Below are 20,663 nucleotides of genomic sequence, written 5' to 3'. Positions count from 1 at the left end.
TTTCTGTGTGTTCTCATCATTATATCATTCTAATACTAAAATATACTCTGGTGTGAATTATACTGATTGTCGCGGTGATGGTCTCGACCTGACCTGGGCAAAGACGTCAATTCAACGTCTATTCCACATTGGTTCAATGTAATTCCATTGAAATGGCGTGGAAACATTGATTCAACCATTGCGTGTCCAGTGAGAAACAAATTGCTGGCTAAAATATATCATTTACTGGTATAGTACTGAGGTACTAGACAAATTATATCGCTTACGTCTAGTTCCTCTCATGTACAGTTGAAGTCGGAACTTAGGTTGGAGTCATTGAAACTCATTTTTCAACCACTCCACAAATTTCTTGTTAACAAACTCTACTTTTGGCAAGTTGGTTAAGAGATCTACTTTATGCATGACAAGTAATTTTTCCAACAATTGTTAACAGACAGATTATTTCACTTATCACAATTCCAGTGGGTCAGAAGTTTACATACACTAAGTTGACTCTGCCTTTAAACAGCTTGGAAAATTCCAGAAAATTATGTAATGGCTTTAGAAGCTTCTGATAGGCTAATTGACATCATTTGAGTCAATTGGAGGTGTACCTGTGGATGAATTTCAAGGCCTACCTTCAAACTCAGTGCCTCTGCTTGACATCATGGGAAAATCAAAAGAAATTAGCCAAGACCTCAATTTCCAAACGCCTGAAGGTACCACGATCATCTGTACAAACAATAGTACGCAAGTATAAACACCATGGGACCACGCAGCCGTCACACTGCTCAGGAAGGAGACGTGTTCTGTCTCCTAGAGATGAACGTACTTTGGTGCGAAAAGTGCAAATAAATCCCAGAACAGCAGCAAAGGACCTTGTGAAGATGCTGGAGGAAACCGGTACAAAAGTATCTATATCCACAGTAAAACGAGTCCTATATCGACGTAACCTGAAAGGCCGGTTTGCAACTGCACATGGAGACAAAGATCGTACTTTTTGGAGAAATGTTCTCTGGTCTGATGAAACAAAAAGAGAACTGTTTGGCCATAATGACCATCGTTATGTTTGGAGGAAAAAGGGGGAGGCTTGCAAGCCGAAGAACACCAACCCAACCGTGAAGCACGGGGATGGCAGCATCATGTTGTGGGGGTGCTTTGCTGCAGGAGGGACTGGTGCACTTCACAAAATAGATGGCATCATGAGGCAGGGAAATTATGTGGATATATTGAAGCAACATCTCAAGACATCAGTCAGGAAGTTAAAGCTTGGTCGCAAATGGGTCTTCCAAATGGACAATGACCCCAAGCATACTTCCAAAGTTGTGGCAAAATGGCTTAAGGACAACAAAGTCATGGTATTGGAGTGGCCATCACAAAGCCCCGTCCTCAATCCTATAGAAAATTTGTGGGCAGAACTGAAAAAGTGTGTGCGAGCAAGGAGGCCTACAAACCTGACTCAGTTACACCAGCTCTGTCAGGAGGAATGGGCCAAAATTCACCCAACTTATTGTGGGAAGCTTGTGGAAGGCTACCCGAAACATTTGACCCAAGTTAAACTATTTAAAGGCAATGCTACCAAATACTAATTGAGTGTATGTAAACTTCTGACCCATTCCCAGCATTCTCTGTACTAGGGTTAAATCTGTTTAATCTTCGTTGAGAGAGACTTTTTTGTTTTTATTTGATGTTCTTGATTTAAGCTGCTGTGGTAAAACCTAAAATATTGTATTGCAATTTCTTGAATGTGATGAAATAAATAAAAGCTGAAATAAATCATTCTCTCTTCTATTATTCTGACATTTCACATTCTTAAAATAAAGTGGTGATCCTAACTGACCTAAGACAGGGAATTTTTACTTGGATTAAATGTCAGGAATTGTGAAAAACTGAGTTTAAAGGTGCAGGTAAACCTCCGACTTCAACTGTACATGCCAGTTCTACACACTCTGAAGAAAGGAACAGTTCTGAACGGAACACCAACTGAGGCGGTATGAAAAGCACAGCGGAGGTGAGGAAGATGAGAGGTGTGAGGATCTCACTATGTGGGTGTGTGTGGGTGTGTGTGTGTTCTGCATTGCGGCTGAGGAGTGCACCTCCCCTCCCTGCTCTGACATCACATAGCCTGGGCTCATACATAAATCAGGTGTTCTGGAGAACAGAGCTACCTGAACAGAGCGGTTCCCCCTCTTCTTTCTACTCCACAACATCCTGGAGTTAGAGAATACAGCTGCCCCCTGCACATCTCTCGCGATTATCCTTAGGTTAAGTCTCTCCTCCTCATCGCACCCTCATTTGAACTCTCTTCTATACCTGCTCCACAAAGCTAGCCTGCTGAAACGGTAAGCATGGATCAGAACAGTCCAAAAGCATAATCATCATAAATAATATGATAACGTACATCTAGTAGATCGATTCTGGAGTAACCTGCCAAGCCAGAGATGATCTACACCAGTTCACCTGAGGCTCCATGCATGTGCTGCTAAAGACAGAGCAGTGAGACCACATTATGAGAAGTGCTATAAACAGACATCACAACCTTTATTTCATAACAAAGGCTTCCATTACACTTTGATGTCAGTTTTAGAGTCCTGTCTATGTCCTTGATGTGACAGTTGTCCACAATCATTGTGGAAACTACAGTGGAGTCAGTAGTTGTGATATGCTGTGGAGTTACAATGGAAACAATGTTTTCCTTAGGGACTGGAGAGCATGTACAGTGCCTTCAGAAAGTATCCACACTGCACACTGCCCTAACCCATCTGGACAAGAGGAATACCTATGTGAGAATTCTGTCCATTGACACCAGCTCAGCATTTAACACCATAGTACCCTCCAAACTCGTCTTCAAGACCCTGGGTCTGGACCCCGTCCTGTGCAACTGGGTACTGGACTTCCTGACGGGCCGCCCCCAGGTGGTGAGGGTAGGTAACAGCATCTCCACCCCGCTGATCCTCAACACTGGGGCCCCACAAGGGTGCGTTCTGAGCCCTCTCATGTACTCCCTGTTCACCCACGACTGCGTGGCCATGCACGCCTCCAACTCAATCATCAAGTTTGTGGACGACACTACAGTGGTAGGCTTGATTACCAACAACGACGAGACGGTCTACAGGGAGGAGGTGAGGGCCCTCGGAGTGTGGTGTCAAGAAAATAACCTCACACTCAATGTCAACAAAACAAAGGTGATGATTGTGGACTTCAGGAAACAGCAGAGGGAGCACCCCCCTATCCACATCAACGGGACAGTAGTGGAGAGGGTAGTACGTTTTAAGTTCCTCGGCGTACACATCACGGACAAACTGAATTGGTCCACCCACACAGACAACGTTGTGAAGAAGGCGTAGCAACCTCAGGAGGCTGAAGAAATTCGGCTTGTCACCAAAAGCAATCACAAACTTCTACAGATGCACAATCGAAAGCATCCTGTCGGGCTGTATCACCGCCTGGTACGGCAACTGCTCCGCCCACAACCATAAGGCTCTCCAGAGGGTAGTGAGGTCTGCACAACGCATCACTGGGGGCAAACTACCTGCCCTCCAGGACACCTACACCACCCGATGTCACAGGAAGGCCATAAAGATCATCAAGGACAACAACCACCCGAGCCACTGCCTGTTCACCCCGCTATCATTCAGAAGGCGAGGTCAGTACAGGTGCATCAAAGCAGGGACCGAGAGACTGAAAAACAGCTTCTATCTCAAGGCCATCAGACTGTTAAACAGCCACTACTAACATTGAGTGGCTGCTGCCAACATATTGACTCAACTCCAGCTCACTTTAATAATGGAAATTGATCAAAAATGTATCACTAGCCACTTTAAACAATGCCACTTAATATAATGTATATGTATATACTGTACTCTATATCATCTACTGCATCTTGCCATCTTTATGTAATACATGTATCACTAGCCACTTTAAACTATGCACTTTTATGTTTACAGACCCTACATTACTCATCTCATATGTATATACTGTACTCGATACCAGCTACTGCATCTTGCCTATGCCGTTCTGTACCATCACTCATTCATATATCTTTATGTACATATTCTTTATTCCTTTACACTTGTGTGTATAAGGTAGTAGTTGTGGAATTGTTAGGTTAGATTACTCGTTGGTTATTACTGCATTGTCGGAACTAGAAACACAAGCATTTCGCTACACTCGCATTAACATCTGCTAACCATGTGTATGTGACAAATACAATTTGATTTGACACCTCTTGACTCATACAAATTGACACATACAAATTATCTATAAAAAGGTCCCTCAGTCGAGCAGTGAATTTCAAACAGATTCAACCACAAAGACCAGGGAGGTTTTCCAATGCCTCACAAAGAAGGGCACCTATTGGTAGATGGGTAAAAATAAAAAAGCAGACAATGAAATATCCCTTTGAGCATGGTGATGTTATTAATTACACTTTGGATGGTGTATCAATACACCAAGAAGAAAGGGAATATTCCCGAGTGTCCGAGTTACAGTTTTGACTTAAATCTGCTTGAAAATCTATGTCAAGAGCTGAAAATGGTTGTCGAGCAATGTTCAACAACCAATTTGACAGAGCTTGAAGAATTCTGAAAATAATACATGGGCAAATGATGCACATTCCAGGTGTGGAAAGCTCTTTGAGACTCATCCATAAAGACTCACAGCTTTAATAGCTGCCTAAGGTACTTCAATCAAGTATTGACTCAGGGGTGTGAATACTTACGTAAATTTGGCATTTATGGATTTCATTTTTAATATATTTGCAAACATTTCTAAAAACATGTTTTCACTGTGTCATTATGGGGTATTGCACATAGACGGGTGAGAAAAATATATACTGTACAGTACACCAGCCAAAAGTTTGGACACACCTACTCATTCAAGGGTTTCTTTTTTTATTACTATTTTCTACATTGTATAATAGTGAAGACATTAAAGCTATGAAATAACACATGGAATAATTTTAGTAACCAAAATGTTACACAAATCAAAAAAGATTTTTTTATTTTATATTCTTCTGTTTTTATCATCTTTTTGGTTACTACATTATTCCATGTGTTATTTCATAGTTTTGATGTAGAAATAAAGAAAAACCCTGGAATGAGTAGGTGTGTCCAAACTTTTGACTGGTACTGTATAGTTAATCCATCTCGAATTAAAGCCGTAACAACAAAATGTGGAATATTTTAAGGGGTCTGAATACTTTCTTTAGGAAGTTGCTCTGTTGACATAGAGATGCTGCATCGCCCTGAATTCTGACTGTATATCACCATAAACGTTACGTTTCTCCTTGAATTCTTTCCTCATGATCATTAGGTTTCTCCTTGGGGTTGTAATGGCAAAATGTAATCTCTTTATGCCTGATGGATGACTGTGTATTAACAGGAGACAACCTGCAGCAAAAAACGTCCTCAGAATGATCATCATGGCATAAGGAGCCCCAAAAAACACAGTGGCTACATCCTAACAGCGGAATGCTTGTCCTGCAGGGGAGAGGGCTACTGGCATTCTGTGATGCTGCACCAATGTCCGTTTAAACCCAGAGCAGTGATCCAGTCCACCAGTAGTCCTGTTATCAGCTCTTACTACACTAACTACAGGATAGAGAACGCATTTTTAGGTGTGTGTGTGATAATGTATTCTCTGTATTTCCAGAACAAGTGGGCATGAGTCAGCTTAGAGAAGTGCTGAGCCAAGATAATATAAGCCATAAAATAATGTGATCCGATGCAGAGGAAAGAAAACAAGAGGGAGAGAGGGAAGGCAGGGAGAGATAATGAAATATGCAATAGCTAAAAGAGGCGGAAGAAAGGAGAGGTAATTCATGATAGAATACAGCTGAACATAAATCATAGCAGCGAATAACAAAAAATGCAGAGAACTTGCTGATTCAAACAAAATCACTAGCTTTTTATTGTCCAACCAACACACAGAATGTGTGAAACTAAAACAGACAAAACTACATTGTATTAAAAAAGAGAGGGGGATAAGAGGGCAGGGACGTGGCAGAAGGTACAGGTCAGGGATGACTGAAGAAGCCCTGAGGTGGGCTATGAAATCAGGTGTAAGATATAAGAGGTGAAGGGATAGCGGTTAAGGCGGAGGTCAGCGGTGACTGAAGAAGCCCTGGGGGTGGTTGTACTTGAACGGCTTCAGACGGTTCGGACCCCTGAAACACAACCAGAGAGAAACACGCTGTCAGAAATACTGAGAAAGGAGTGTGTGTGTGTGTACGCGCGTACGTGTGTGTGTGTGTACCTTACGGTGCGTAGACACATCTTCTCTCTGAGAAACTCCCGTGGTCCCTCCACGCTGTCATCCTGTCCGTCGGTCTCCAGGTATACGTCCAGACAGACACACAGACGAGCCACCTGATTGGTTAGCAGCTGGTGCCCTGGGCGGGGCCCCTGGAGCTCTGACTTAAACACATTCACCTCACTCTCCATGGCCTGGGGGAGCGGTTACACATGTCAGTCACAGCCGGTGTGCATGACTAACCAGTGACATCAAAGGACATAATAGAATATAGAGATCCTCCCCTGGGTTAGAGTCTCATATTCAGTGTGTGATGTGTGTGTGTGTGTGTTTACACTCACTCTAAGGTTGTCATCTGTACGTCCGCTGCACTCGCCCTTCCAGCTGAGTGAAAGAGCAAACAGAGGAGAGATTTCTGGATAGCGGGGGTTCAACACCACTGCAGCCTGAAGACGAGCTGAGGGGGGAAGGAGAGATAGCTTATGGTTCCAGACTTTTCTAAGGAATCTTATGGTCAAAACAAAGCAAAGAGAGAGGCCTCCATTTCTTCAGGAATGTCTTCATATATTAAGTAGTGAAGCATCACTTTGGGCCCTGATCTTTACCTGTTCCTCTCTCCACCACAGCCATGAAGAACAGGTCAGTTTCCCGAGCCAGACCTGCGTCTGACACATGCTGCGTGAACGACAGATTCTAGAGAGATAGAACACACAAAGAAAAGTAAGCCACCAGTATACGTTTTACTTAATTAAACCGCCTTGTTTTATACAATGCTTTTTATAGTAACACCATTTTCACCGCAGCTCCAATGAGAGCCAGAAGTTATAGTGAGTGTGAGGTTGAGTTGTAGTCAAGTTTGTGCGCTTCCTGTGTACTCCTCGATTGCGTAGCGAGATGAAACAAAACGGGAGGTTGTGCGTGTCTTACTGTGTACTCCTGATGTGACATGGTTGTCCAGCGAGCCAGGCGGGAGAGAACCTTAGCAGGGAACAGGTGCTGGCACTCCGTGGACACTGGAACTATACTGTGCTCTGAAACCAGACAAACAATACCAACAGCATGCAGGAGTTATTTTGTCTGTGTGTGTAGCCAGAGATGAGAAATGTGAGTAGAACTGTTTATGCCGGGCCAGACGTGTGTGTCCCTAGTGAGGAGAACCGTTTGTGCAAGGCCAGACGTGTGTGTCCCTAGTGAGGAGAACCGTTTGTGCAAGGCCAGATGTGTGTGTCCCTAGTGAGGAGAACCGTTTGTGCAAGGCCAGATGTGTGTGTCCTTAGTGAGGAGAACCGTTTGTGCAAGGCCAGATGTGTGTGTACCTAGTGAGGAGAACCGTTTGTGCAAGGCCAGATGTGTGTGTACCTAGTGAGGAGAACCGTTTGTGCAAGGCCAGATGTGTGTGTACCTAGTGAGGAGAACCGTTTGTGCAAGGCCAGATGTGTGTGTACCTAGTGAGGAGAACTGTTTGTGCAAGGCCAGATGTGTGTGTACCTAGTGAGGAGAACTGTTTGTGCAGGGCCAGACGTGACTGGACTCGTCCTCTCAGCAGCTTCATGGTGCTTTCCATGTGACTGGCACTAAGAGAACTGCCTGCACGCAAACCCTGAAAAACACACATACATAGCAGGTATAGACACACACAGAAAGCACACCCCATAGCAGGAGCCATTTTACTATACACAACGGCAGGGCCACCCACACACACCTCTGGGGCATCACTGGGGAACTGCAGTCCTCCTAGACTCTGCACCCACAGGTAGGGATGACCCAACTCTGCCACATAGTCTCCAAACGAACTAATCCTGCAAGAAAACACAACATAATCAGCCAAACTGATCCTACAATCATCAAACAATATCTGTATTGATACTGAAGCAACTGTACAATACGGGTGTCCGGCGTTAGGGAAGCATCCATACCCCACTTTATCAAACTGGTAACGGTTAGCGGGGTTGGGTGTCTCGCGGCCCTGGTCATTGGCATACAGGCAGTTGAGCAGCGTGTCGGAATTTAACAGCTCCCTGAGAGAGAGAACACAATTGTTACAGCACAAGTCGCACACTCCAAACTCCACAAACACGGGTCGCTGACACGTACCCTGCGCTGATGGCTCCAGTGAGGTCTGTGGCGGTGGAGACTTTGGCCTTGACAGTCATGATGTTCAGGTTCATCAGGTAGTAGTTGAACAGATGCAGCACGCTGCCGTCTAGAGACACAGAGAGAGGAGGTTCACTGGGTCTGTCTGTGAGCATGATGCCATCTACTACATATATATATATTCTATTCGGCAAACAGGGAGATGAGACGCGTGTCTATGTGAGCGTGATGCCATCTATGTACTGTGGACTGTAAATTGCCTCTCTGCCAAAAGGTTCCACCTGCAACAGTCATCTCAGTGTAAATTGACACTTAATTATATAGTACAATGTATAGTATGATGTCATGGTGTCACTGCCCCAGTCTGCCACGTAGTGCTACTGTGCAGGTAGGTTTATAGGACAGGTTGAGCCAAGGAGAGGGACTGTTTATACCCTGCTGACAGGGGGAGAAGACGAGGGGCGGAAGAAAGGAAATGGAGATGAGAAGAGGGAGGGGGGGGTGGAGAAGGAGGAGGATGTTCAGCATTGCAGGCATAACTTCATCCATCCACTGATAGGCGGGCGCGGACAGTGCGTGTAGGTGGAGCTGGCAGCAGTGTCGGGCTGCAGCAATGTAGGGCTGCAGCAGTCACACCTTATTCTCAACATATTTTCATCAGCCTCCTCTTGCTCTCTCCGTTGTCCTCTAAACCACGGGCAGTTTTGGGCTGTTTGCTGCATTAAAAGCAGTGTGTGCGTCAGTCTCTCAGGGTGTCATTGGGTTCTGTCTGACTGCAGAGGCAGGAGAGGAGAGGTGACCTTGTGTAACCTCTGTAGTGATGTCATTGCCCATTGGACAAGAACAGTTTATTTACTGTCATCTAAGCTCCAAAACATAATCGAAATAGGACAAATACAAGAACCCACCTATTTATCATCATATACACTGTCCACAGAATCCTCATCAGCACGATTAATATCAGTTCCTAACAGTCCTATCATATAGCGCTGAATGAGCCTCTCTACTGTCCCAGGGAGACTGAGAAGCAGGAACAGTATGTGTGTACCTTTGCATTTGAGGTCCAGGCAAAGAGAGAGAGGGTGTCTCTTCAGCATCTCACGTCTCTTATCATCCAGCTGACCACCTGTAGTAGGTCGCCTCCTCTTCTACAGACAGACATACAAATGGGGGAGTATTACCATTAGTATTTTATCATGCCATCATGTTCTACTGCTCATTATAAACTGGGTGGTTCGAGCTCTGAATGCTGATTGGTTGACAGCTGTGGTATATCAGACCGCACATCACAGGTATGACCCCAGAAAATATTTGTACTGCTCTAATTACGTTGGTAACCAGTTTATAATAGCAATAAGGCACCTCAGGGGTTTGTGGTATATGGCCAATACAAGAACAGCCCTTAGCCGTGGTATATTGGCCATATACCACATCCCCTCATGCATTATTGCTTAATTAATCAGATGTACGGATGTCTGGCCCTGGTCTAAAATAGTGCACTATATAGGGAATAGGGTGCTCTTTGGGACACAATCTAGAAACCCAACAGATCTATCATTGCAGCCAGCTATAGGAGGACAGAGTTAACCTTGGCTTGCCCTTCACCTCAGAATTATTTCAGAGAGAAAGACTAGATGAAGGGAGGGAGGGAGGGTCAGCTGAAGTGTAGTGACAGAGCAGCAGTAATGTGACCAGGCAAATCACAGACGGACAGTTGTCTTCAGCAAAAATATGAATAAATAAATAAATTATAAGAAAAGCTTGGCTGTATGTGTCGGAGTGTGTAAGGTGTGTGTGAGGAGTAGAGTATGACTGCCAACTGCGGGTGGGCTTGGGTTACAGTGACCCATCTTATCCATGCTTCCCAGAACCCACCACATGGCACCTGTCAGGAAGCGATCAATAGACCTCCTTTCCCTGTCTGCTATAACATTGTGTGTGTGTGTGTCAGCAGAGGTTGTTGGGACAATGTGTGTAGAGGAGAGGTGAACTCTGTGACACTGATGTGTGTGTGTATGTGTGTACAGAATGGTATTAGAAGGGCCTCTAGTGGCAGCATGGTGTGGGACAGACCGTCTTCTCCTGCTCCTCCTCTGCATCAGAATCACCAGAATCATCATCTAGAGAGGAGAGACAAATCAGAACACACACACTTCAATGCCCACACTATTCTCTAATTCACCACTGCCCCGTCAAAAAATACACACAGAGCGTTCTGTATTTAATCACTGCCCTGTCGAACACACAGTAGTCATTAACAGGCAGCCAGGCATGCTGCAGTCTTACCCTGGGAGTCCTCTGGAGGTTTAGACAGAGCTTTAGCCTCGTCCACGTCTCCACTGATGGACACACTCAGGCTCTTATCTGAAACACACACAAATACAAACATGAAAACCACATGTCCTCGGACTTCTGTTCACAAGAAAGTAAAGAAGCTAACGAAGATCCGTTTTGGATTGATACGTCGTCAATAAAGCGGTGAACTGGGAGCATAAACAGTGTGCGGGCCTTCCTGTTCTTTACAAGCATCCTTTACTAGCCCAGCGCCTAAAGTTTAAGGAGGGTGCATATGATCAAACTTTTCACAAAATGTAAGTAAACATACAAAAACACTCACCGCAGGCCTGTCCGTAAGCGCTGGCCTGTACCAGGAGGACGTAGAGAGAGGGGGGAAGGTGGCGGGCGATCTCTGTCTGTCTCTGGGTCTGTTCAAACGGCATTGACAGGTACTCCTGAACCGGGAGGGATGCCTGAGGAGTGAGACATGTTTAGGTTTCAGGCCTGGTAGGTCACATTCTGGGTACAAGGCCATTTCAGAAGGCCCTGCCTGCAGTGTGTGTTATCATGCACAAGTCCAGCCATCCATACCAGTCAGAAACCTGGACTTGTAAAAGCTCTGTGGGACTGGTGTTGTTCTGTCAATTGAATGCTGCTATGGCTTCCAGGGATATTTAAGTTCACTTTGCTTCATTGTACCTGTGTAATCGCATTGCGTCCAGGTTCTAGGGGGTGTGAGAGAGTGTGTGTGTTACCTGCATGATAGCGTTGAGTCCAGGCTGTAGAGAACTCAGGTGTTCCTTCTTCACCTCAATGCCTTTCTGGATCTTCTCCTTACTGGACAGAGACTCCTTGTACTGCTCAGCCAGCCTACACACACACACACACACACAAAAAGTGCCCAGAGAAAAGTGGGAGTTCATGTACTGCTTAGGCAACCTACAGAGGAACAACAGTGTCTCAGTGTATGTGGCACCTCTTCCTCTGCTCCAGTTCCCAGTCCAACCTGGCCAGTGTGAGTTGGTGGGGGTCGTCCTTAGTGAGGGAGGTGCGGGAGATCTCAGGGGGGGCCTCCTGGTAGAACTCATCTACACTCACCAGATCTATCTCCTCATGTTTAGACCTGGACACACACACAAAATCAACAACTTAGAAAAGCGCAGTACTCTCGAAGCTTCTCATTCCTGGACTTAGCCCTTCAAACTTGGAGAAAATGTGAATTGGATCCCCTCCAATAGTACTGACTTGAACTCCAGACACTTGCTGATCTCCTTCTGCAGGTGCATGACCTCATAGAGCAGGTTCTGGAGCTGCAGGTGCAACACATCCACTCTCTGCTTGCCCTGGAGGGAGAGAGGGGAGGAAGGGGTGTTAGATGCTTTCTGTGGGTGTGTAGAGGGTTTTTGAAAACGTTACGTGTGAAAGTGTATATACAGTGAGGTCTAAAAGTATTTGGACAGTGACAAATGTTCTGATGTTTTGGCTCTTACTCCAGCACATGACTATGAGGTTAAAGTGTTGACTGTCAGCTTTAATTTGAGGGTACTGTCATCCATATCTGGGGAACCGTTTAGAAATTACTAGAGGTCGACCGATTCTGATTTTTCAATGCCGATACCGATTATTGGAGGACCAAAAAAAGCCGATACCGATTAATCGGACGATTTTTAAAATGAATTTGTAATAATGACAATTACAACAATACTGAATGAACACTTGTTAAAACTTAATATAATACATCAATAAAATCTATTTACCCTCAAATAAATAATGAAACATGTTCAATTTGGTTTAAATAATGCAAAAGCAAAGTGTTGGAGAAGAAAGTAAAAGTGCAATATGTGCCATGTAAAAAAGCTAACGTTTAAGTTCCTTGCTCAGAACATGAGAACATATGAAAGCTGGTGGTTCCTTTTAAGATGAGTCTTCAATATTCCCAGGTAAGAAGTTTTAGGTTGTAGTTATTATAGGACTATTTCTCTCTATACCATTTGTATTTCATATACCTTTGACTATTGGATGTTCTTATAGGCACTTTCGTATTGCCAGTGTAACAGTATAGCTTCCGTCCCTCTCCTCGCCCCTACCTGGGCTCGAACCAGGAACACATCGACAACAGCCACCCTCTGAGCATCGTTACCCATCGCTCCACAAAAGCCGCGGCCCTTGCAGAGCAAGGGGAACAACTACTCCAAGTCTCAGAGTGAGTGACATTTGAAACGCTATTAGCGCGCACCCCGCTAACTAGCTAGCCATTTCACATCGGTTACACCAGCCTAATCTTGGGAGTTGATGGGCTTGAAGTCATAAACAGCTCAATGCTTGAAGCACAGCGAAGAGCTGCTGGCAAACGCACTACAGTGCTGTTTGAATGAATGCTTACGAGCCTGCTGCTGCCTACCATCGCTCAGTCAGACTGCTCTATCAAATCATAGACTTAATTATAACATAATAACACAAAGAAATACGAGTCAAACCTGGAAACTATCATTTCGAAAGGCAAACATTTATTCTTTCAGTGAAATACGGTACCGTTACGTATTTTATCTAACAGGTGGCATCCCGAAGTCTACATATTGCTGTTACATTGTACAACCTTCAATGTTATGTCATAATAATGTACAATTCTGGCAAATTAATTACAGTCTTTGTTAGGAATAAATGGACTTCACACAGTTCGCAACGAGCCAGTCGGCCCAAACTGCTGCATATACCCTGACTGCTTTCACGGAACGCAAGAGAAGTGACACAATTTCCCTAGTTATAAGAAATTCATGTTAGCAGGGAAAATTAACTAAATATGCAGGTTTAAAAATATATAATTGTGTATTGATTTTAAAGAAAGGCATTGATGTTTAGGTTTGGTGCAACGACAATGCTAAATCATCACCCGTTTGGCGAAGTAGGCTGTGATTTGATGAGAAATGAACAGGCACCGCATCGATTATATGCAACGCAGGACACGCTAGATAAACTAGTAGTATCATCAACCATGTGTAGTTAACTAGTGATTGTAAAGATTGATTGTTTTTTTAATAAGTTTAATGCTAGCTAGCGACTTACCTTGGCTTCTTGCTGCCCTCGCGTAACAAGTAGGAGCGCAATGTAAGGCAGGTGGTTAGAGCGTTGGACAAGTAACCGAAAGGTTGCAAGATCGAATACCCGAGCTGACAAGGTTAAAAAATCTGTCGTTCTGCTCCTGAACAAGGCAGTTAACCCACTGAAAATAAGAATTGGTTCTTAACTGACTTGCCTAGTTAAATGAAAGATAAAAGAAAAAAAATTGGAAAGGCAAATACCGGTCTATATAAGGTCCCACGGTTGACAGTGCATGTCAGAGAAAAAAAACAAGCCATGCGGTCAAAGGAAATGTCTGTAGAGCTCCGAGACAGGATTGTATTGAGGCACAGATCTGGGGAAGGGTACCAAAACGCTGAAGCGCGTAGCACTTAAAAACGGCCTGTCCTCTGTTACAACACTCACTATCGAGATCCAAACTGCCTCTGGAAGCAACATCAGCACAAGAACTGTTTGTCAGGAGCTTCATGAAACGGGTTTCCATGGCCGAGCAGCCACACACAAGTCTAATATCACCATGCGCAATGCCAAGCGTCGGCTGGAATGGTGTAAAGCTCGCCGCAATTGGACTCTGGAGCAGTGGAAATAAGTTATTTGGCAGTCGGACGGAAGAATCTGGGTTTGGCGGATTCTAGGAGAACGCTACCTGCCCGAATGCATAGTGACAACTGTAATGTTTGGTGGAGGAGGAATAATGGTCAGGTGCTGTTTTTCATGGTTTGGGCTAGGCCTCTTAGTTCCAGTGAAGGGAAATCTTTACGCTACAGCATAGACGATTCTGGACATTCTAGACGATTCTGTGTTTCCAACTTTGTGGCAACAGTTTGGGGAAGTCCCTTTCCTGTTCCAGCATGACAATGCCCTTGTGCACAAAGCAAGGTCCATACGAAATGGTTTGTCGAAATCAGTGTGGAAGAACTTGAATGGCCTGCACAGAGCCCTGACCTCTACCTCATCGAACACCTTTGGGAGGAATTTGAACGCCGACTGCGAGCCAGGCCTAATTACCCAACACCAGTGCCCTACCTCACTACGGCTCGTGGCTGCATGGAAGCAAGTCCCAGCAGCAATGTTCCAACATCTAGTGGAAAGCCTTTCCAGAAGAGTGGAGGCTGTTATAACAGCAAACGGGGGGCTCAACTCTATATTAATGCCCATGATTTTGGAATGAGATATTCGACGAGCAGGTGTTCACACACTTTTGTCCATGTCGTGTATCTGTATAGTTGAAAATGTGATGGTAACACATTGAACTTTAGATTTTTAAGTGAAAAAGTACATTGTGTTCAATAAGTCATCATGCACTGATTTTTACCCGCAACAAGTGCATTTGGTGTCAACCCACTCCTGATTGGAAAATAAGCGTATTTTCTTTATGTGGATTCTACAATATTCGCATGACAATTTGTCGCCAACTGGATGGAAACCTTGCTATTGTCCAAATACCTTTGGACCTCACTGTATATGTACCTCATGTGTTTGGTCTCTCCCCCTCTTCAGTCTCATGTGAGCCAGGCGGTTGAGTTTCTTCAGGCTCATAAAGTGGATACAGCTCTGCATCCTCTTCTCCTCTACCTCAGCACACTGGAGGGAAGGGCAGACATCATGTGGGTCAGAGCAATTTGCTTAAAAGACAGAGTAGCGTCTGATTGTATAGGACACTCATTTTCTGACGGTGTGTCTCACCCCATCCTTGGCACCGTTGGCTTTCAGCTCCTGGATGTCGTTCATCAGTTTTGCCAGAGCTTCACAGGTCAGTTTATACTGCTGGTAGTCCTCTTCAGGGTCCCTGCCATCCAGCTCCACCTCCTCACTGTACACACGTATGTCCTGAAAACACACACAGTCAATTTCAGTAACGCTCCCTCCCCTCCTCTCTCTATACTCCTCTGCCTCCCCTCGTCCTACAGTTCTCAACTTGCGCCCGCCCACCCGTATCTGCTGTCCACTCCTTTGCTCACCTAGTTTTGAAAACCCAGACAACAGCACCATTGGTATATTGTGGAAGGAAACCCGTCTGTCTAGAGAGACTAGTGCTCACCTGGTCCCCCTCTCCGCGGCCGCATTTCCCCTCCGGTGTTCCCGTCTCGCTGCGGAGCACTTTCGACTTGCGCTTCTTCAGGGCGTCAGACATGGCTTGTGAACGTCAGAGGACACTAAATACAGAAAACATATTAATATAGAAAGCTAGCTAGATACGCTAGGCACGACAGAGATATTGGAGAAAGGAGGAGATAGGAATCCCAGTGGCCAATGAACGGAGAAACGTATAACGCCCCACCCAGCAGACTGTCAACCAATCACGTTCATTGTCATGCTGCGTAACGCAGTTGCTAAGATAATCGTCACACAATCCATTTAAAAGTACGAGATAGTCGAGAAACATGCATATTCTCCTCGAAAGTACATGTCGTATAGCTTTGAAATCGTGACATTACAGAGAATTAATTATCTCTAATCTCAGAAAATATTTGTAATGTTGAGCTTCTAGTTCACGTAATTCATGCTCATGTTGGGTTTTTGTGCTTGCACCCAATTGACTCCCATTCACTTCTTGAAGGAGTGCTTTCTTTGCAGGATTGTACCCAGAATACACTGCACAGCCCATTGACAATGTACGGGCAACGTACATAATGGGGATTAATTCAAATCCAATGGAGATTCCTATCTCATAAGTACTGCATCTCTGGCCCATAGAGATAGAGCACTTGCCTTTATATCTGTGCCATTATAGTGTCTGTACAACCTATAGAAATCCCCACCCAGTTGACAACGGAAGCATGGTGGAAACCCTCAATGGCAATAGTGGTGAGGAGGAGATCAGAAGAAATTTTGCCATTGACGTTCGTGTCAATTAACACGTAACATTCCTGGATTACTCACATGAATAAAGTCAGATTTACAGTGCATTCGGAAAGTATTCAGACCCCTTTTTTACACATTGTTACAGCCCTATTCTAAAAATGATTAAATGTATGTTTTTTTCTTTCCAATACCCCATTGGGACAAAGTGAAAACAGGTTTTTAGACATTTCTGCAAATGTCAACAAAAAATTACTAAAATATCTTATTTACATAAGCATTTAGAGCCTTTGCTATGAGACTTGAAATTGAGCTCAGGTGCATCCTGTTTCCATTGATCATCCGTGAGATGTTTCTACGAGTTGATTGGAGTCCACCTTTATTAAATTCAGTTGATTGGACATGATTTGGAAAGGCACACACCTGTCCATATAAGGTCCAACAGTTGACAGTGCATGTCAGAGCAAAAACCAAGCCATGAGTTTGAAGGAATTGTCAATAGAGCTCCGAGACAGGATTGTCTCAAGGCACAGATCTGGGGAAGGGTACAAAACCATTTCTACAGCATTGAAGGTCCCCAAGAACACAGTGGCCTTCATCATTCTTAAGATTGGAACCACCAAGGCTCTTCCAAGAGCTGGCCGTCCGGCCAAACTGAGCAATCGGGGGAGAAGGGCCTTGGTCTGGGAGAAGCCTCCAGTATTTATGCTGCAGTAGTTTGTGTCGGGGGGCTAGGGTCAGTCTGTTATATCTGGAGTACTTCTCCTGTCTTATCCAGTGTCCTGTATGAATTTAAGTATGCTCTCTCTAAATCTCTTTCTTTCTCTCTCTTGGAGGACCTGAGCCCTAGGACCATGCCTCAGGACTACCTGGCATGATGACTCCTTGCTGTCCCCAGTCCACCTGGTCAAGCTGCTGCTCCAGTTTCAACTGTTCTGCCTGCAGGTATGGAACCCTGACCTGTTCACCGGACATGCTACCTGTCCCAGACCTGCTGTTTTCAACTCTCTAGAGACAGCAGGAGCGGTAGAGATACTCTGAATGATCGGCTATGAAAAGCCAACTGACATTTACTCCTGAGGTGCTGACTTGTTGCACCCGACAACTACTGTGATTATTATTATTTGACCATGCTGGTCATTTATGAACATTTGAACATCTTGGCCATGTTCTGTTATAATCTCCACCCAGCACAGCCAGAAGAGGACTGGCCACCCCTCATAGCCTGGTTCCTCTCAGGTTTTGGCCTTTCTAGGGAGTTTTTCCTAGCCACCGTGCTTCTACACCTGCATTGCTTGCTGTTTGGGGTTTTAGGCTGGGTTTCTGTACAGCACTTTGAGATATCAGCTGATGTAAGAAGGGCTATATAAATAAATTTGGTCAGGAAGGTGACCAAGAATCTGATGGTCACTCAGAGAGCTCCAGAGTTCCTCTGTGGAAATGGGAGAACCTTCCAGAAGGACAACCATCTCTGCAACACTCCACCAATCATGCCTTTATGGTAGAGTGGCCAGATGGAAGCCTCAGTAAAAGGCAAGTAAAAGGCAAATGACAGCCCGCTTGGAATGTGCCAAAAGCACATTAAAGACTCTCGGACAATGAGAAAAAAGATTCTCTGGTCTGATGAAACCAATACTGAACACTTCGGACTGAATGTTAAGCGTCACCTTTGGAGGAAACCTGGCACAATCCCTACGGTGAAGCATGGTGGTGGTGGCAGCATGGTGGTGGCGGCAGGGACTGGGAGACTAGTCAGGATCGAGGGAAGGATGATTGGCGCAAAGTCCTGAGATACTTGATGAAAACCTGCTCCAGAGTGCCCAGGACCTCAGACCGGGGCGAAGGCTCAACTTCCAACAAGACAATGACACTAAGTACACAGCCAAGACAACGTAGGAGTGGCTTCGGAACAAGTCTCTGAAATGTCCTTGAGTGGCCCAGCCAGAGCTTGATCTAACATCTCTGGAAAAAAACAAATAATAGTTGTGCAGCGACGCTCCCCATCCAACCTGACAGAGCTTGAGAGGATCTGCAGAGAAGAAATGGGAGAAACTCCTGAAATGCAGGTGTGCCAAGCTTGTAGCGTCATATCCAGGAAGACTTGAAGCTGTAATCGCTGCCAAATGTGCTTCAAAGTACTGAGTAAAGGGTCTGAATACTTGTACAGTTGAAGTCGGATGTTTACCTACACCGTAGCCAAATACATTTAAACTCAGTTTTTCACAATTCCTGACATTTAATCCAAGTAAAAATTCCCTGTCTTAGGTCAGTTAGGATCCCTACTTTCTTTTAATAATGTAATATGTCAGAATAATAGTAGAGAATTATTTATTTCAGCTTTTATTTCTTTCATCACATTCCCAGTGGGTCAGAAGTTTACATACACTCAATTAGTATTTGGTAGCATTGCCTTTAAATTGTTTAATTTGGGTCAAACGTTTTGGGTAGCCTTCCACAAGCTTCCCACAATAAGTTGGGTGAATTTTGGCCCATTCCTCCTGACAGAGCTGGTGTAACTGAGTCAGGTTTGTAGGCCTCCTTGCTCGCACACGCTTTTTCAGTTCTGCCCACAAATTTCCTATGGGATTGGGGTCAGAGCTTTGTGATGGCCACTCCAATACCTTGACTTTGTTGTCCTTAAGCCATTTTGCCACAACTTTGGAAGTATGCTTGGGGTCATTGTCCATTTGGAAAACCCATTTGCGACCAAGCTTTAACTTCCTGACTGATGTCTTGAGATGTTGCTTCAATATATCTACACAATTTTCTTTCCTCACGAAGCCATTTATTTCTATTTACCAGTCTCTCCTGCAGCAAAGCACCCACACAACATGATGCTGCCACCCCCATGCTTCACGTTTGGGATGGTGTTTTCGGCTTGCAAGCTTCCCCTTTTTTCCTCCAAACATAACAATGGTCATTATGGCCAAACAGTTCTATTTTTGTTTCATCCGACCAGAGGACATTTCTCCAAAAGTATTATCTTTGTCCCCATGTGCAGTTGCAAACCGTAGACTGGCTCTTTTATGGTGGGTTTGGAGCAGTGGTTTCTTCCTTGCTGAGTGGCCTTTCAGGTTGTCGATATAGGACTAATTTTACTGTGGATATACAGTGGAGAGAATAAGTATTTGATACGCTGCCGATTTTGCAGGTTTTCCTACTTACAAAGCATGTAGAGGTCTGTAATTTTTTATCATAGGTACACTTCAACTGTGAGACGGAATATAAAACAAAAATATAGAAAATCACATTATATGATTCTTAAGTAATTAATTTGCATTAATGCTGTGATTCTGATGCATTCAAATTTATAGCAACTGAAGCATTCGCCGTGCACGTGTTTACATACTTCTGCGCATGCTTCAGATGATAACTCTGAACGCACTTGCACCCAGCGCTTTGAAAGTTGATGTAATTACAAATCTGTGGCTAGTCTTACATTCCTTACATCCCAAAAGGGCCAACCGCATGGTCGGACAACAGGTAAAGTGAAGGCTTTGTAGAGGTCATTAGGAAACTTTCCTGATTCAAACGCTCAATGCTGCCGACGTAGAATTCAATATCGGGTTTCCAGGCAATATGTGACTATGTCCATGCCAAAATGAGTTATCCACGATGAGTCCTCTATATCTATGATCTGGCCAAAATTGCAAATATTTTTTAGAACGATGGTGTTGCTAGCTAGCTAAAGTTAGTAAATGTACAAGCTAGCTATCAAAGTAGTAATAACAAATATTGCAGGCACCACACACAATATACTCACCAAAACGATATAAAATACGGAAAACTAAATCAAGGTTCATTTGTCCATTTAGCTCGTAGTTTCCAGTTAACGCAAAGTACTATGGGTAACAGTCTTCTTCGTTGGTCACGGCAGCAGGTACATTAGTGAGGCATACCGCCATCTAGGGTACTGGAGTCCCGCGCCTCAGCTAGTTCATTTTCTTTAATAATTAACCTTTATTTAACTAGGCAAGTCCATTAAAACAAATTATTTACAATAACAGCCTGCCCCAGCCGACACTGGGCCAATTGTGCGCCGCCCTATGGGACTCAATTATGGCCGGTTGTGACAGCCTGGAATTGAACCAGGGTCTGTAGGGTCACCTCTAGCACTGAGATGCAGTGTCTTAAACCGCTTTGCCACTCAGGAGTTCTCTTCTCACTAGAAGTTGTGCAAC

At 44.5% G+C, this 20,663-nt stretch overlaps 1 protein-coding gene across 1 annotated transcript; it reads right to left on the bottom strand.

Annotated features, from left to right (window-relative positions):
• Positions 1–5,865: 5,865 nt before the first annotated feature.
• LOC129853670 (THO complex subunit 5 homolog) lies at positions 5,866–20,354 on the bottom strand. The gene is made up of 20 exons (XM_055919984.1): positions 20,246–20,354; positions 15,722–15,836; positions 15,367–15,510; positions 15,151–15,264; positions 11,848–11,945; positions 11,579–11,725; positions 11,358–11,472; positions 10,943–11,075; positions 10,612–10,689; positions 10,399–10,445; positions 9,374–9,473; positions 8,326–8,434; positions 8,148–8,249; positions 7,934–8,030; positions 7,720–7,831; positions 7,159–7,262; positions 6,837–6,924; positions 6,573–6,688; positions 6,235–6,425; positions 5,866–6,145 (listed from the first exon to the last, which is right to left on the bottom strand). Exons 2-20 carry the CDS (start codon positions 15,812–15,814, stop codon positions 6,082–6,084), a joined length of 2,052 nt encoding a protein of 683 aa, XP_055775959.1. The 5' UTR covers positions 15,815–15,836; positions 20,246–20,354; the 3' UTR covers positions 5,866–6,081.
• Between the last annotated feature and the right edge of the window lie 309 nt (positions 20,355–20,663).

The sequence above is a fragment of the Salvelinus fontinalis genome, chromosome 4, assembly GCF_029448725.1.
Source record: "Salvelinus fontinalis isolate EN_2023a chromosome 4, ASM2944872v1, whole genome shotgun sequence".
Classification (NCBI taxonomy): domain Eukaryota; kingdom Metazoa; phylum Chordata; class Actinopteri; order Salmoniformes; family Salmonidae; genus Salvelinus; species Salvelinus fontinalis.
Note: the sequence above shows the minus strand (reverse complement) of the source record. Positions and strands in the feature narration are given on the sequence as shown.